This window comes from Trichosurus vulpecula, chromosome 9 (genome assembly GCF_011100635.1).
Source record: "Trichosurus vulpecula isolate mTriVul1 chromosome 9, mTriVul1.pri, whole genome shotgun sequence".
In the NCBI taxonomy this organism is placed as follows: domain Eukaryota; kingdom Metazoa; phylum Chordata; class Mammalia; order Diprotodontia; family Phalangeridae; genus Trichosurus; species Trichosurus vulpecula.
This window is the reverse complement of record NC_050581.1, coordinates 6980879-7000000: the sequence shown is the minus strand read 5'-3', so window position 1 is coordinate 7000000 and position 19122 is coordinate 6980879. Positions and strand designations below refer to the sequence as shown.

The 19122-nt window shown below is 38.3% G+C and overlaps 2 protein-coding genes across 2 annotated transcripts; both read right to left on the bottom strand.

Annotated features, from left to right (window-relative positions):
• Window positions 1-508: 508 nt before the first annotated feature.
• LOC118831331 (olfactory receptor 13D1-like) lies at window positions 509-1447 on the bottom strand. Its single transcript, XM_036738634.1, has one exon. It carries the CDS (start codon window positions 1445-1447, stop codon window positions 509-511), a length of 939 nt encoding a protein of 312 aa, XP_036594529.1.
• Window positions 1448-14605: 13158 nt separating this feature from the next.
• LOC118831325 (olfactory receptor 13C2-like) lies at window positions 14606-15562 on the bottom strand. Its single transcript, XM_036738618.1, has one exon. The coding sequence runs from the start codon at window positions 15560-15562 to the stop codon at window positions 14606-14608; it is 957 nt and encodes a 318-aa protein (XP_036594513.1).
• Window positions 15563-19122: the final 3560 nt, after the last annotated feature.

Here is a 19122-nt window from a genome sequence, read left to right as displayed (position 1 = left end):
AAGTTGGGTAAAGCATTTATCAAACTTATTAAAAATGTAGAAATGCTAGCTATCATCTTTATTATTATCTCAGAAGCCATTTAGTCCACCCCCCCCCACAAAGGAACTTCCACTCAAACACATCCGACAAGTGGTTACTTAAGCCTGCTTGGAGGTATTCAATGAGGGGCAACTCATGACTTCTCAAGGCAACCCAGTCCATTTGGGGGCAGTTCAGATTCGCATGAAATTTTGTCTAACATTGTATTCAACTTCTACTTTTTTTGTTCTTGGTTCCATCATCAGGGTTCCACTTCTTTGAATCTTAAATCCTTTATCTTTTCAAACAGAAAAAAAAATGTTTTACAATTTGTATCTTTCATTTTAGTCCCCTCCATGATGGTTCCTTGCCATAGGTGGTTTTGGTGATGAGTATCGGTGGGGAACACAAACAATCAGGCTTTGAAAAGTTGATTGTGAATGCGGGTCATTAATTTTTCACCTTATGCGACTGGTGTGTCAACGTCTCTCATGTTCTCTGTGAGAAGATTTTTTTGCCGAGCTTTATCACAGCTGCTTTCACATCTTTGTTCCTCAGACTGTAGATGATAGGATTCAGCATGGGAATGGCCACAGCATAGAAGAGAGCAATCAGTTCGTCTGTTGCATGGGAGTCTTTGGACTTGGGCTTCATGTACATGAAGAGGATGGTCCCATAAAACATGATCACTACAGTCAGATGGGAGGAGCAAGTAGAAAAGGCTTTTTTCCTTCCCTCAACAGAATTGATTCTCAGGATGGTAAAGAGGATGAAAAAGTAGGAGAGGAATATGAATACCACTGGAATCACTATCATAAAGATATTTGATATCATCATTACGATCACATTGAGGGAGATGTCTTCACAGGCCAATTTCAACACAGCCAGTATCTCACATGTGAGATAATCAATGATGTTCCCACAAAATGACAACCGCATAGTCAGGGTGGTTTGTATCACTGAAGTCAACCCACCTGCCATCCAGCAACCGGTCACCAACTTCACAGAAAGCCCCTTGTTCATGATGATGGGATATCTCAGAGGCTTGCAAATGGCCACATACCGGTCATATGCCATGACAGCCAGGAGCACACACTCTGTGCTCCCCATGGCAAAGGAAAAGAACATTTGTAGTCCACATCCTACGAAGGAAATAGATTTTTCCTCTGAAAGGAAGTTCACAAGTGACAGAGGAACTGAAGTAGATGTGTAGCAGATGTCCAGAAAAGAGAGATTACCAAGAAAGAAATACATGGGAGTATGGAGGTGAGAGTCCAGGATGCTGATTGTAATGAGGAAACTGTTGCCCAACAGGATTATAATGTACATGATAAGGCATAACAGGAAGAAAATAAAATGAAAGATGGGGTAGCCAGCAAGGCCATGAAGAAAAAATAGAGTTACCGAAGTCTTATTGTCTCTTTCCATTTGTTCTCTATCTTCGTCCTACAAGATTTCAGACAAGAAGACACTACAGTGGATTCAAATATGACTTTTACTTTTAAGAATACTATGTTTAACATATGGCCATAAATGGAAAATTTCCAGTATCCAAGCCAAATTTTGCACAGTGGCCATTTCTCCACACTAGTTATCTAAAACAACCTCACTTTCAAACTATTAGTGCTACACACACACACACACACACACACACACACACACACACACATACACACACAGAGCCCTATGAATAGATTGCAAGCCATCATTGGTAAGCTTTCTAGCAATTGTTGGGACTTTTAAAGCAATGGTTGACCTCATACTGGGGTAGATTCAATACCCATTCACTAAACACATAAATTTTCTAGGAGGCTAGGAGACATTTAGTGAATAGTTATACAAATTTTTGCTAGTGTAGTATAAACACACTATGGAAATAACTCATGCCTATGAAGACCATAAATTTTTTACAACATCCATAAAATATCACACAAATCTTTCTGCAGACGGAGTGGAATTAGGTTATAAACCAATATAGTGTCCTATACTGGGTTCAATAAGGTTCTGGTCCTTCTTGGGTATGCTCTGACATATGGTACCCCAGTCTCTTTGGGCAGAGAAAAATTTATCTGTCCACCACACAGGGTGAAATGCTTTCTTTAATGAAGGCAATAGAGAAAAGAGAAAAGGGAAGACCAGAAAAATGTATTTGTCATTGGGTCCATCTTCCTGCTTCTTGTTTAATCTCCATTTGCTATAATCTCTGTCACCTCTTCTTGAGTTGAACCTGATGTTCGAGCCTAAATTACCTATTTTGTTTTTCAAGCTCTGTGCCCTATTTTATGAGAATTGGAATGAGCAAGAAGGTTGTCATCCATTTTTCTACCCAAGTCAGCTGGTTATCCAAAGAGTAAACTGCTCACATTTGGACTCCTCTTCCTTTGGCAGTAAAATAGAACAAAACAAAACTGTGTGAGCCTTATATGTCCCACAACAGCAAAAATTGTAAAAGATAATTTAAAAAAACAGTCTCATTCCTAGCATCAGAATTCAACATTGGTCTCCTGATTTATATGGCAGTCTTCTTGACTTTTCGGGGTTTTTTGGTCATTTGCATGTTTAATCTCTGCTTGCAATGCACTCCTCCACAAACTGCCAGAGACTCAGACCTACTCTAAAGAGCACGGTTATTGGTAACATAGCCTTGCACCTGGCATCTTTGGAGTATAATGCTCTGTATGTATGATGTTGTCACATAACTCTTTGTGAATGGCCTCCATTCATTTTCACTCTGATTTCACATGACTCTTTGGAACTTACCAGGTGTCATTTTTGCATTAGATTCAGTTAGGTATGTTTAATATCCCTTTATCAGACTGTAACTTCTTGAGATTAGGGACCATGCCTTAATTTGTGTATCCCTCCCAATGCCTAGCATAGTGCTCTACATGTGGTGAGACCTTTAGTTGCAGAGTAGTTGTTTTTTTTTCATGTCTCATGCTTCATGACCTCATTTGGGGTTTTCTTGGCAGAGATACTGGTGTACTTTGCCATTTCCTTCTACAGCTCATTTTACAGATGATGAAATGAGGCAAACAGGACTAAGTGACTTGTCCACGGTCATGTAGCTGCTAAGTGTCTGAGGCCAGATTTGAAATCACAAAGAGTCTTCCTGACTCCAGGCTTGGCACTCCTTCCACTGCAGCACCTAGATGCCTCTAGTAGGACTTCACTAAATACTTAAACAAATTAATTTTCTTATTATTTTGTGTAAGAGGGTCATTTCTCCCAACCTCCATCTTCTCTTCCCTTACTGCTCCCCCTGCCCCCACCCCTTTGACTTTGAACCATTTTACCCTGTCCTAGGTATTATAATTTACTATCTGAAGAGCACTCAGAGGTAGCACGGGTCAGGACTCTGTCTATCCGATATCTACACTCACTAGTTTCATTGTTAAAGTCTTCCAAGTGTTTAATACTTTGCTCAGATTGGCAATAGGACAAACCATGTGCTTGGACCTGCTTGCCAGATACAGGGAAGGAGTGTCTCCTTTCATGAACTGGAATACTTTCTAATGACCTACATGATCTTTTAACAGGTTTTCCCGAAGATTTGCAGCAGAAGCCCAGAATAAATCCTTGTATTGCCCAGGGATCCATACTTGGAATAGTGCCTCAAATCCTGACTTCCAACTGAATGCTTACATAATCATATTAATAAAGTAACAGCAGTACGTGTTTTCACACATTCTTGGTCATTTGCATGTTTAATCTTGGCTCGTAATGCACACCTCCACAAACTACCAGAGACTCATACCTACTCTAAAGAGTGTGACTATTGGTAACATAGCCTTATACCTGGCATCTTTGCAGTATCTTGCTCTGTGAACTTTTAGTACTAAGTAGTAACAAGGCAGAAGGATATGATTAAAGTTACTTATCTAGCTCAAACAACAACCAACAAGCATTTATTAAGTGATTATTAGAGATGTTTTATCTTTTCCTTTACTCAACCAGAATTCATCTAGCACATATATGACATTTAGCCTTCTGAGAAAAATGTGCTATGAATGAAGCTCTAAATACAAACAGAATCAAAAACATGTTGAGGTTATAACTTATGCTTTCCTTTGCAAGAGAAAATGTATGCATTCTTGAAAGGTCTCTTTGGTGATATGCTGGGATCCGTGTTCTAGGTGTAGTGGCTTTTTAGATTCACTCTGTTCTACCACAGTTACACCAATGACTTTCCCCTATCATTACACCCATTCTCAACTTTTTTTTAAAGAGAAGCATCTATTTCCAATGACCTCTGCTCCCCACACTATCCTTACTCAACCCAAAATGCATTTCAATCCTGCCTCTACTTTGATGCATGCCTCCTATCAATTGTAGAGTAAGTCATCTCTTCATGTTGGAACAATAGCAACAGCCTAGGAATCTAGGCAATCAGATGCCATATTACAATCAGGAAAGTGTTCTACTCCGGAGATGATCAAAGGCAAGTCTACACAAAAAGACAATGTAAAAGGTGCTTGAAGTCATAACATAACGAGAAAAGCATTAGTAAGTAAAGATCCTAGAGCACAGCTGTTTGCTCTCTGTACCAGTTGATATTGCCTGTTGTGTAGTGGATGCTCAGTACCCAAGGTTCTATTTCTAGGAATAAAAAAGTCAAAAGTTTGAAGAAGAATTTTGACAATATTTAGGGCAGGGACAGTGGTGTTAGCATTACCTTATATCTTCCACTTGGCCTTCTGGACTATCTTGTGCCCAGAAACAGGGCTCCTGAGTCTATCGTTTTCTACTCCTGCCAAATGTGTACAGTAGGGCAGAACTTTGATATTCAGTACAAGGAACTCTTGTCAATAAAATTCCTTTTCAAATTGTGGAGTCTTGAGGTGGAAGGCATCACTTGGTCCAAATTATGGTGGATGATACAGTTTTACCTTTACACTGATCATAATTACTTTTAAGTTCCAAGCATGTTTATAGCCCGTCATACCCTGCTCCCTTCTGCGGGGTGCTCATCTCAGCGTCATTCAGATATCTGTAGTCATTTATAATTCATCATTAATACCTAGGTACTGGAAACATAGACACTGCATGCGTGTGATCTTGCTGTTTGGTTGCTCAGGTGGAGCATCTCTTCAAGATGAAGAACACCGGCCCTACTTCCAGCCTAGCCCCTGAAAACGTCAAACCTTGTGGGGATAGGATTTGACAACTGTCTGTGTAGGAGGTATGACCCCTGACCCCTCAGAGGCCGTGATATAAAATAAATTGTATAATAATAAATAAATAATTTATAATAATAAATAAAATACATTTCTCTCTGCGGAAGTTCTCAGTGCTGTCAAATATTTCAATATCAGAAGTAGATATGGTTTTATTAGGAGAAATAGCATTCAAGAAGATGCACTTGTTTTGCTGCTGTACCCTAAGGACCATGTGGCCTTTCCATCTGACTTGTAGCTAAAACCTCCTTACAGGTATTGTTTCCCTTTATTAGAAAGTGAGTGCCTTGGGAAAAGGGACCGTATAGCCATTCTTTTTGTATCCTCAGTGTTTAATGTGGTGTTATATACATAACTGCTGAAGAAATGTTTTTCATACATTATGGATACATTCATTCATGTATTTATTTATCATCTACCTGACAACGTGAATAGTGGAGAAGCTTTCCTCTAGCCCTTCTACCAGGAGAGACACCAGATTGCTTTTTATCAGAACTAATACCTGGCATGTGAGAAATACAACTATTATAGTTTAATGAATGTTCCCATAAAATTCAGCCTTCTCTCCATACTCTGTGAGAACAAGTTTCCCAGTCCTTAACTTAGCATTTAATGCCTGTTGGTATAAATTAGAAACCTAGATCTCCATCTCTGTTGGTTTTACACATTCTTTTTTTTCTATACAATTTTTACTTCTTTCTTAATTTTTTCACTCCCTCCTGCCTTTCTGCCTCTGATGATCTTGCTTAGAAGATCTTTTTGTGTTCCAAGAGTCCCTTTGCAATGAGAAAAATTCCATACCCAAGCTTAATGGTTTAGCCTAATCTATCCTCATGAACCAGAGTCCTGTTTAGCATTGAGGGCTTATTATATCTTTAGTCTTTACAGCCATTTACCTCTAGTTGGGAGGTTGTTTTTCCTCTTAGGCTTCAGCATGCTGCAGGTTGCTTTGCCTTGATTTTCCTTCTAAAGCAACTGATTGCCCCATACTTTCAGAAGCTCTTCAGTGTGATGATGTGTTTCTGAGACATGTCGCTTCAGAATTTTATGGTCCTATTTACATTTCAATTATGTGTTAGATGTAATTTCCAAAGTCCACATATGTACAGGGATGGACTTATTCCAAATGCTTATGAATAAAAGGAAGCCAAAATTGCTCAGGGATGGGAAACGTGGGAAGAAAAGGACATTAAACTGTTTCAAGAATTTTTCAAGAGTTTACTCAATTTCATTTGGCCAAGGGGAACCAAGTACCTGAACCCGTAGTAGAGGTCCCCCAAATCTCTATAGAATCAGCCACAGGCTCTAGAAGGCAATTTAAATCTCTTGTTCTTAGGGATTTCTTTGTCCCTGAAGCAATTTAAAGTTCTGACTGGAATATATACCCATAGTGAAAACTTTCTGATATTTCATGAACAGTGTCCCCAAGGTCCAATTGCTTGGAACGTATTACATTATATTATTTTAAACAAATCTATGTTTGAAACTTCAGTCTAGGCAACACTGTAATTCATCTCAGTTCAATTAAATTAAACAAATATTTGTGAAGCTGCCTGAAGGCTCATAGTTTAATGGATAGATGACTTTAGAGAAAGGAAGATGAGAGTTCAAGTCTCACCTTTGACAGATTCTACCTTTGTGGTCCTGGACAATTTATTTTGCCTCTCATTGTTCCAGACAACTCTCTGAAACTACAAGTTACAGTGAAAGTGTTGACCTAGATTGGTAAAGTTTACTCACAGTGGCATCACATATATCAAATAAATCGATGGGCCAGTACTCATCTCTATGAAAAAATTCTGTGCTAACAGATAGTGCAGGTATCAGGTGGCAAGGAGTAATTTAAAAATGAATAAAATGAAGTGTTTTCTCTCAAGAGATTTATGATCTAGTTAGAAAGAGAGCACACTACACAAACCCGTTCTTAGCTATACCTCATGTTTTATACTTAGAGTGTATTAATATTGATTTCTGTGGAATTTGAGGGTGTTGTCAAAATTTTGGAGAAAAGCTGTGAAGACTTGGACAGTAGACAAGAAATATCTGATTTCCTTATTCTATTCCAATGGCTGACTTTTCTCTTCTACTTGTTTTAAGCTGCAGATACACTTCGTCTCTTAAAATGACAAAAGAATCAACCTTTGCAGAGCTGTTCTTTCTCTTGCTTGTTCACAAGTCACCATCTATGTGTTTCAAACCTTCCTTTGGAGGAAGTAAGTGCTTCAGCTGAAAAGTTTTTCCTAGAAACTTGGTAGAAGCTACAGTGAACAAATGCCTTCAAAGCTCTTTCTTATTCCTGTAACTCCTTTTGCACTTAGGCCAGGCGAGCAAAATTTGATAGACAAAGTATAAAACTCAGTAATATGGCCAGGGAAAATTGATGTTTATCCTCTGGCATATCAACTACTCTAATCAGAGATAATAGCTAATTCTAGTAGTTTCCATTAACTTGTAGTTTATAGTTACAAAACCCCTTGCATACATTATTTGATCCTCAAAAGATCCTGATCGGTAGGAGAGACATTCTTGTACTCACTTTACTATCAAGAAAAGTGAGACCTTCAGATGTTAACTTGGTCAGTCAGTCAACAAGCATTTATTAAACCCTTATTATAGGACACACTATGCTAAGTGCTGGGGATATAAAGAAAGGAGGGAAAAATAATCCTTACTCTGAAGCAGCATATAATTCTATTGTGGGACACAACATCTAAATAACTAGGTCCATATAAGATATATGCAGAGTATATTAAGATAATGTGAAAGGGACAGGCATTAGCAGCTGGGCAGGGACAGGGACTAAAAAAGCTATCCTTCAGATAGGATTTGTGCTGAGTCTTGAAGGAAGTCAGGGAAAGTAAGAGAGGCAGAAGTGAGGGGTGGAGCATTTCCAGAAATGCAGTCAGGCAGTACAAAGGCCCAGAGATGAGATGGGATGTGAAGGAACTGCAAGTAGGCCAGTGTAGCTGGATCATAGGGTATGCAGAGGAGTAATGTGTAGGAGAGAAGGCTAATTGCTCAAGGCTACAGCTCAAAAGGGATGTGCCTGAGATTCAAGTACAGGTTTTGATATTTAGTAATGGACTCTACATATAAGTAAATCAAATTTATTCTTAAATGAATGACTCAGGTTTAGTACATAAAAATTCACTGAAAATATCCTTCTGTTGTATCCTTTGGGATAATTTGGCTGAATTCCTCTGGAATCTTACACAGAAGACTTTTTCTTCAATGTGACTTTAGTGAACCTATTGTTAGAACCTATGTACCTGGAATGGAGAAATCGGGGTGAATGTTTCCATGTGTCTTGTTAGTGTTGTAGAAACCATATCCACAGAGCATGCAGCCCTACTCAAGAGCAGTGATGGAGTAATATGGGGGTAAAGGTACTCTTAAAAGATAAAGGAAGCATGGGATACTTTGTGTCATAAGAGATTGGTTTCTGCTAATGAGACCCACATAGTCAAAGCACTGGAGAGGAGGAAAATTAAGTACTATCTACTAGGATAACCATAATAGACTTCTAAAAGGAAATGATACTTAAGCTGAGACTTAAATAGATGTAGGTATTCCAGGAGGAGGAGGTGAGGAGGGAGAACATTCCAGTATAGGATATGACTTGCTACACAAGCACAGAACTGGGTCACTGATAGTCATCTACGTGGGGACATCAAAGAAGTAAGTCATTGTTGCTGGAATGTAGAATGTATAAAATGGAGCAATATATAGTAGATTTCAAAAGAGAGATTGGAGCCAGATTAAATCCGAAACAGAAGAGTTTTTATTTTATCCTAGAGACAATAGAGAGCCACTTATACTTCTTGATCTAAGGAGTGACATGATCAGAGCTATGCTTGAAGAATCTTAATTTGGCAGCTGTAGGGATTGGGGAGGGGAGAAAGCAATTAGATGCAAAAAGATGAATTAGGAACATATTTGTAATAACTGTAAGGTGATCAGGGTCTGAACTAGGGTTAAATTGAGTGGATAGGTACAAGAGATGTTGTGGAAGTAGATTTGGTAAGACTAGACAACTGATTGGACATGGGAGGGTGTTGCACTTTCAACTCTGTCTGTGCCAAAAACTGTTGGAGTTTAGGCTCTGCCCACCCAGGGACACCAAAACTGTTGCAGTTCCATGATGTGCTGTGGTGGAACCGTCTCACAGAATTCAGAATCAGACCACCTCTAATCCAAGTATAGGCATTTATTGAGATTTCTGCCTCCATGAAGTGGGCTAAGTTCCAAGAGGAACCAGCAACTTCGGAGAAAGCAAGATGGATTTTTATAGGGTAAAGTCGTAATTTCATAACAGAAATTATGAATATTAAAAAGGCAGGAGGGGTTTGTTCAGGGATTTAGGTAATAGAGGAGGGGTCCCAGACATAGTGGAAATGTGCATCAATTACCCACAATGCATACAGAAAAACCCATTTGGGGAGGGTATGTATGTATGATAATGATATTATAATAAGCTTCTCTATGTCATAAGTTTACTCCAGGTCAGTTCTTTACTACTATTTTGCAGGTGCCTACTTAGGGAACGTGTCTTCCATTGTTTTGGGGTCCACATCCTGCTTGGGCATCCTGGTGGTGCTGCTTTCTAATTGGCCGAATATTGTGGTCCTTTCTAAGGTTAGATGTATGTAATTGTGTTTGAGTGCATGGACACACCTGATGTTTCTTTGGGAAATATGAGGAATGGGTCTGGGGGCAATGGCTAGCTAAAGGCAGTGCCTGAGATCCCATAGCATGGGCACTTGCTGTTCTGTGAGAAATATGAGTCTATGGCCACACCTGTTGTTCTAGTGAGCAGTGAAGTATATATGAAGAAGTTCGGATGTTGAGTGGGGGTGGGGTGTGTGGCTAGGTAGAGGCAGAGGGCCTGCTGTTCAGTGAGGAAGTTAGAATATTGGGGCTGGGGGCAGCTTTATTAGGATTCCACCAAGGGAAGAATGAGAAGTTAAACATGACTTCTAGTTTGTGAATCTTGGTTATGAGAATCTTGGTTATGGTAATACTTTGAGACTCAGGGAATTTAGAAAGGGTGGTAATTTTTGGAAAAGAAAAGATCAATTTTGGAAATGCTGATTTTGAGATGCCTATGGCACATCCAGACGTGGGCATCATCAGGGGTATATCTGAGAAGAACCCGGAAAATGCACTTTGAAGTATTTGAGTCACTAATAATGTATCTTGTCTGGAACCACCATTTTATATTTTTGCAGAAAAGCTAGTGTTTTCCCCCTCTTTTAATAAGCTGTTTCTCAGGACCAATATTTAAGACAACAGAATTCATGCCCGACCCTATTGTTCAATTTATCTAGGTCCTAGTTTGCCTGATTCATTTTGCTAATAAACCCCACAAGCATATCACCTAAGCCTCCTCTCCATTCCTCCCAGTCTCTTCCCTCCTTTTAAAATACTGTGTTCTGATTTCCATTTCCATTCTTCCAGGGAAATCTTTGAGGCCAATGTTGAATTGCGGGATAATAGCTATCGATAAAGTACATGTGGCACTTTACAGGTTACAAAACCTTCCCCAGACTTTGAGATGGATGATATAGGCATTCTGATTCTCTTTTTATGCATGAGAAATGCGAATGAAATGTGGTGAGGTTTTGGCTTACTTGTGGTCACCTGGCCTGAAAACACCATAAGTGAGGTTCAATTATACTCTTTCTGTCTTTTGAATCCCAAAAGCGAGGTGGTGCAGTGGATAGAGTGCCAGGCCTGAATATCTTCCTGAGATCAGTCTGACCTCAGATACCCATTGGGCAAGTCATTCAACACTCTTTGCTTTAGTTTTCTCATCTGTATCTTTGCCAAGAAAATGCCAAATGGGGTCATGAAAAATAGGACATGAGTGAAAAAAAATGACTGAACTGAAAATCTCTTAAACCCAGTGATTTTCTCACTACACCTTTCTACTGGTTTCTTTTGGTTAAAAAAGGCAACGTTTTGCTTAGTAGATAGAATATTGCTTTTGGAGTCAAGAATACCTAGTTCAAACCTGATCTTTGACATCTAAACATTTTAATTGAATTTTTATTTTTTGCATCACTTCTACTTCTAAACATGAGTTTACCCTCTCCCCTTCTCAGCAAGCAATCCCTTTTAACAAAGAATTTATTTTAAAAAGAGAAGAAAGAACAGTTTGGTAAAGCAACTGATGTATCAATTGATTCTGAAAGTATAAGACAATACTCCACACACACCCCATCCTCTGCCAAAAAGGAGGGAGATGTATATTTGCAGCTCCTTTCAGGTCCAGGCTTGGTCATGATCATTTACACACTGTTTAGTTTTATTGTCTAATTATGCTGATCTCCTTAGCAATACACTTTAACATGCATGCTATTCTGGTCATCCATTTCGTTACTGGATATAATTTTTAGAGTTTTCATTGAAGACTTTCAATTATGAAGACAAAGAGAAAGAGGTCTCTGTAATTTCTCTCTTTTCCATCTTGGGAATTGCATCCAGTAAAAAGGCATGTACCTCAGTTGTCCTTGAAATTAAAAATCCTTGTACCCTTGTCTTTGCTAATAAGCTAATATAATTAAGTTAATTTTTTAAAAATTCTACGAAAAGCAAAAAAAATATATAAATATGCCCATGTGCGACACTAATTCTAAAAGATGCCAGTCATTTTTCTTTAACTAATCCATTTACTTTTAATTTTCAACATTCACTTCCACAAGATTTTGAGTTCCACATTTTCTCCCCATCTCTCCCCTCCCTCCACCTCAAGGTGGCGTGCATTCTGATTACCCCTTCCCCCAATCTGCCCTCCCTTCTGTCACAACCTCCCCCCTTCTTTTATCCCCTTCCATTTTTCTGTAGAGTGAGACAGATTTCTATACCCCATTGCCTGTATGTCTTAGCTAGTCATTTTACTTAAGGGGACAGATAAACCTTCTTCAGTCCCTAAGACAGGCAGCTACTTCCTTACTACTGCCCCCAAATGGCTATGTGTGTTTCTTTCTTTCTTTCTTTTTTTTTTTTTTTGATAAGACACAGTGACAGGTTCTTCAACTTCTCTCTCCAAATTTTGGTAGCTCTTCAATTTTATCTTATTTCATCTAATTTAAGTTTAGCATAAAATCATTATTTTTTATTTACCTGTTCTGGTCAGCAATACATTGTTGTCTTCCTTGGAACTGAGGGTATGTACCATTGACAGAAGCAACATTGAAGCTCTCACCTACAATTGGAGAAATCTGTTTCCAAATTTGTTAAGATATAGTATTGTCATATAGTGCAGCCAGGTGGCACAGTGAATAGCATACCAGACCTGGAGTCAGAAAGACTCATCTTCCTGAATTCATATCTGGCCTCAGATATCTACTAGCGGTGGGACAAGTCACTTACTAGCTGAGTGACCCTGTTTGCCTAGTTTCCTCTTCTGTAAAATGACATGGACAAAGAAATGGTAAACTAAATCTTTGCCAAGAAATCCCCAAATGGGGTCATAAGGAGTTGGACGCAACTGAGAACAACTGAATAACTGGCATATAATAAATGTATTTATATCTTTATTCCATTTCCCCTGCACTTGTAGTTTTCCCACTCCAATGGTTGTCACTACATGCACTGAAGCATTTCTAGCAGGTAGAATATTGGTATTTCAGAATTCTTCTGTTTTATCTTCTTACAGTAGCAGAAAACAAAAAACAATCCATCATTTTCTCTTCAGTTCTTTATGTCAAGCTGGTCATCATGACAGTTTTAAGTAGGACTTGCTGTAAACCTATGACATCCTCCCATTTATTTCTTTGAGTGTTAGAAAAATCACACCACATTCACCAGGGCACTAACCCAATCAGTGACACTTCTGTAGCCTAATCCACCAGCTTTCAGAAGGACCAACCAGGTCTCTACAGCTAGCATAAGTGTCTCAGGCCCCACAAAGTCCCTGCTGTACTTCACCTTGGCTGTCATTTCCCTAATTGGCCGTTGCCCCAGGCCTTGGTCCTAGATTGAAGGGTGGGTCGACACTTACTTGGTTATTATTATTAATTATAATTAATCATTATTAGTTTACTATTGCTTTTGCTGTTCATGGCAGTTGTGACATATCTTAAAATATTTATTTAGTATTTTATTTTTCCCCAGTTACACATATTTTGGTTATTGTTAATTTCTTCAAGGCTCATTTCAAATTATAGTTCCCATATTCTATTCGATTCTATTCTCCAACATTCCAGAAAAATTCTGTAGTTATTCTAGTCTTAGAGAGATCTCTCCTTCTTTTGAGTTCCTGCAGTCCTTAATATTTGCTCTACTGAATATATATATATATATATATATATATATATATATATATATATATATATATATGTATATTGGGTCAACATCCCATCTCTCCACTAGATGGCAATTTCCTTCATTTCCTGAGGCAACTGAGGCTCAAAAATGTTAAGGCTGACCCATAGGCATAGAACTAGTAAAAATGAGAAGGCCGGGCTGAAATCCAGATCTCCCAGTTCTAAATCAAGGATTTTTTCAACAGCACTTCAATGGCTCCCAAGAAGCTTTCATGATGTTTTGGAATTCTAACTGGGCCTGGTAGTATTTAGATCATCAGGGGGAGAAATTTGAAAATGAAATTGATTTTTTAAAAAGTTTTGTTGCATACAGTATAGTTAATTGGATTTTACAATGAACAGGATGAGAACACCAAGCAAGAGTCAGTGGATGTGGTAAAGGATTATCCTGTCTTTCCCTTTATTCATAATTCTTCACACAGCTACCAAAGTAATATTCCAGATACATAGGTCTGGCCATCTCACACACATCCCTCCTAAATTTCTGTAATTCCCTATTTCTTCTAGGATCGATAAAAATACTTTTCTTTGCAATAAAACCACTTAAAACACAATTCCAACCTAATTTTCCATCTTTATTATGCATTGTTCTACTTCATACACTATAAAGGACAACCAAATTGGTCTTTTTGCTATTCCCTCTCCTGACTCCATGAGGTTATACAGTCTCTTCATGCTTAGAATTCATGCCTTTTATCAGATTCTTGGAATCTCTAGTTTGTCCAAATCTCAGCTCAAATGCCATCGTTTACATGAGGACTTTCCTTATTCCTCACTTACTCCTCATGCCTCCCACCAAAAATTTTTTACATTTATTTTGTACATATTTGGTAGATATTTATATGAATACATGCTATCTCTCCCAATAGAATGGAAGCTCTTTGAGGGCAAGGTGTGTTTTATTTTCATCTTTATGTCACCAGCATAAAACATAGGTCCCAGGAGATGGTAGGTGCATATGTTTTCTGACTGATTTATTGGTGGAACTCATGTATTGAGTAGGCCTCCTGATTGGTTTTCCTGCTGTTCTTCAATAAATTCCTGTCACTCATTGGACCAGAGTTCAAGGCCTTTCATGCTTATTTGCTAAACGTCTTCCTTCCTAGCAGATGTTTAACTGCCTCTTTCACATCCTTGTTCCTGAGACTATAGATTAAAGGATTCATCATGGGAGTCACGACCCCATAGAACATGGAAATGAGTTTGTCTGTGGCTTGCAATTTGTCTGAATTAAGTGATTCTTTGGATTTGGGCTTCATGTACATAAACAAGATGGTCCCATAAAATATAATTACCACAGTCAGGTGGGCTGAGCAGGTAGAAAAAGCTTTACCCCTTCCCTCAGCTGAGTGAATCTTTAGAATGCTGGAGATGATTAAGGTGTAAGAGACAACAATCAGTAGCAATGGAGCCAAATTGAATATTGTGGTGGCTACCATCATGATAAGTTCATTGCCAGAGATGTCAGCACAGGCCAGTTTCATGACTGCCAGGATTTCACAGCTGAAATGATTAATGACATTATTCCTGCAAAAAGGCAACTGGGCCACAAGAATCGTTTGCACCAAGGAGTTGACACCCCCTGATACCCAGGAGCCAGCTGCCATCTGCACATATACAATCTTACTCATGATGATGGGGTATCTCAAGGGCTTGCAGATGGCCACATAGCGATCAAAGGCCATCGTGGCCAGGAGCACACACTCTGTGGTCCCCATGGCCAAGCCAAGGAACATCTGAATTATACACCCAGAAAAAGAAATGCTTTTCTTTTGAGATAAAAAGCTCACCAGTGTAGGAGGAATAGAGGTGGATGTGTAGCAGATGTCCAAGAAAGAGAGGTTACTGAGGAAGAAATACATGGGAGTGTGGAGGTGGGGGTCCAGGATGCTGATTACAATGAGGATGCCATTGCCCAGAAGAATGACCACATACATTACCAGAATCAGCACAAAGAAAATGATCTCAAGTCTGGGATAGCCAGAAAGGCCCTTTAGGAAGAATTCGGTCACAGTGGTTTCATTTATCTTTTCCATTTTACCTGTAGAAATTCAGAGAACACAGAACAATGTTTTCACATTCCAATCCATTACTATTCAGCCACATTTGTGCATCACCTACTGACTGGGAACTTGAATGTTCAAGTGGCGACCTCATCACTAACTATATATTTGAAATTTTTAAAGCTGTATCTAGAACTCGGCAACAATGTCAGGGTTGAACTTGACCTTGAACTTTTATCAGCCTCTTTAAGTGGACCAAGGGCAGATTCTTGTCACAAAAACTCTGCTCAGGAGCATTTGTACAAAGTAATAATCTTCTTCCCCGGCCTGTTCTTGGTGATTTAATGACCATATTAGTCACAAGGAAGTGGAGAATCCTTGGTGACAAAAACAGTTCTCTGTCTAGTTTATTATTAGGATCTTAGCATGTAGAGCTCAAAGGAGCCTCAGAAGTAATCTAGTTCAACCCATTCATTTTACAGAGGAGGAAACTGAGGTACATAGAGGCTCAATGATTTCCAATTCTGCTTTTTGCTTTGAACTATTTAATTTATCTGTCCAAATTTCTTAATGTATCAAATATTTATCATATTCGTAAACTGGTCTACCATTATATGTGGTCACTTGAAAGAATCATCATTTTTCCGGTGTATACACTCCCTCCACATACAGAAATTATAATTTCTCTGACTTAGTAGATGGTCCTTAGCCGTGGCTATAGCCAAAGACTTTATAGACTGATGTAGCTCAAAACCCAAATGGAACTGGGAGCTCATCAATTTGGCTGTTACTTCTAATCGTGCTGTTCTGCAGGTTGCAACTCATCTGTGCCTGGCCCTCTGGTGAGAGTCTTATGCCTGCCCTCACGTAGCTTCACCCTAGTGCTGCTTCCCAATGTATTAGAGGTCTTCATTGCTTTCCCTCAACATCTGAAGATAACAATGGAGCACTACGAGTATGCACCTGTCATCTTACACCTTTCTTACGGAGCCATGCAATCCTCTGTTCCTATCCTGATGAAATCTTCAGCTTGATCTCCTTCGAAGAATATTCATACATCATTGTTTTTTGTCCATTCGCTAACTATTAGGCTAATTTAGGTGGTTTCTAATTCTTTGCAATTATAAATACTGCTGTTGACTTTGACAAAATGACTGTCTTTAAAGTTATGCTGGTGCTCTTGGTTTAGTCTCAGTAATGGGATTATTGGATAAAAGGGTTATATGATTTCAGCAGTAGTTTTTGTGAACCTAACTTGCAATTCCGTTACCATTTTGGAACGTGTAACTTTCTCAATATGTCTGCTAGCATTGTTTTGACACCTTTGCCAATTTGGCCATTAGCGTGAGGTAACACCTCAAAATTGTCCATTTGTATTTTTGTGATTATTAATAAATCCAAACATGTTTTCAAATGATTATTTACAATGTACATTTCCTCTGTTGTAGATCGTCTGTTCACATTTTTGGCCAATGAGCCCTGGGTTTCTTATCAATTTTAGATGTCTTATCTGTTATGTTTATACTATTATTTTCCCAATATATTGTATTTATTTTTCCCATAATTATGTATTTTTGTTGGCCCAAATTTTTACATAATTTTAAAATAATCCAATTTTTGCATATAGCTCCAATATATTCATTTTTAACGTACTGATTCTTATCTACTTTAGTGACTGAAATGAATATATTTCATTTTCCTTATTTTTAAAAGTTCATATATGGACTAATGTTGAACTGAATGGCTCTGGTGAAATTTTTATATTACATAGTGTGAGGAAAGATCTAATTTTTTTGCCTTTATTGAGCTTTCTGCTCAATTTATGATATAATGCATTCTTTCTCTATTTTCATTTTCCATATTTTTATTAAAAACATTACTATTTTCCATGAGAGGCAGCATGACAGTGATTAGAGAGCCAGCCTATGACTCATGAAGCGCTCAGTTCACATCTTCCCTCTGACCCATAACTTTGGAATCCTGGGTGAGTCGCTTAACTTAATATTTTTGACAATTTTTTTTTCTATATGAATTCCATCATTTTAATCTAATTCTGCAAAGAAAACATTGGCATTTTGAGTGCTACTAAAATATATCAATAAATTATTTTAATGACAATGTTCATTTTTTTGAGTTTAAATCATTATTTATTTATTTGATATTTTTAGTTTTCAGCATTAATTTTCACAAGAGTTTGAATTACAAGTTTTCTCCCCATTTCTAGCCTCACCCCACTCCAAGGTGGCATATATTCTGATTGCCCCGTTCCCCACTCAGCCCTCCCTTCTGTCATCCTACTCCCCTCAATCCCCTTTTCCCTTACTTTCTTGTAGGCCAAGTTAGATGTTTATGCCCCATTGCCTGTATATCTTATTTCCTAGTTGCATACAAAAACTTTTTTTTGAACATCTTCTTTTAAAACTTTGACTTCCAAATTTTCTCCTCTTTTCCCTCCCCGCGCACCCTCCCTAAGAAGGCAAGCAATTCAACATAGGCCACACATGTATCATTATGAAAAACCCTTCCACAATATTTATATGTTGTGAAAGACTAACTATATTTTGCTCCTTCCTGTCTTATCCCCCTTTATCCAATTTTCTCCCTTGACCCTGTCCCTTTTCAAAAGTGTTTGCTTTTGATTACCTCCTCCCCCATCTGCCCTCCCTTCTATCATTCCTCCTTTTTTATCTCCTTCCTCCTTCTTTCCTGTGGGGTAAGATACCCAATAGTGTGTGTATGTTATTCTCTCCTCAGGTCAAATCCAATGAGAGCAAGATTCACTCATTTCCCCTCACCTGCCCCCTCTTCCCTCCCAACAGAACTGCTATTTCTTGCCACTTTTATGTGACATAATTTACCCCATTCTATCTCTCCCTTTCTCCCTCCTCAATATATTCCTCTCTCATCCCTTAATTTAAATTTAATTTTTTTAGATATCATTCCTTCATATTCAACTCACCCTGTGCCCTCTATCTCTCTCTATATGTATATTACTTTCAGCTACCCTAATACTGAGGTCTCATGAATTATATACATCATCTTTCCATGTAGGAATGTAAACAAAACAGTTCAACTTTAGTAAGTGCCTTATGATTTCTCTTTCTTGTTTACCTTTTCATGATTCTCTTGATTCTTGTGTGTGAAAGTCAAATTTTCTATTCAGCTCCAATCTTTTCACTGAGAAACCTTGAAAGTCCTCTATTTTATTGAAAATCCATATTTTGCCTTGGAGCATGATACTCAGTTTTGCTGCGTAGGTGATTCTTCGTTTTAATCCTAGCTCCATTGACTTCCGGAACATCATATTCTAAGCCTTTCAACCCCTTAATATAGAAGCTGCTAGATCTTGTGTTATCCTGATTGTGTTTATACAATACTCAAATTGTTTCTTTCTGGCTGCTTGCATTATTTTCTCCTTGATCTGGGAGCTCTGGAATTTGGCGACAATATTCCTAGGAGTTTTCTTTTTGGGATCTTTTTCAGGAGGTGATTGGTAGATTCTTTCAATTTCTATTTTACCCTCTGGCTCTGGAATATCAGGGCAGTTCTCCTTAATAATTTCTTGAAAGATGATATTTAGGTTCTTTTTTTTG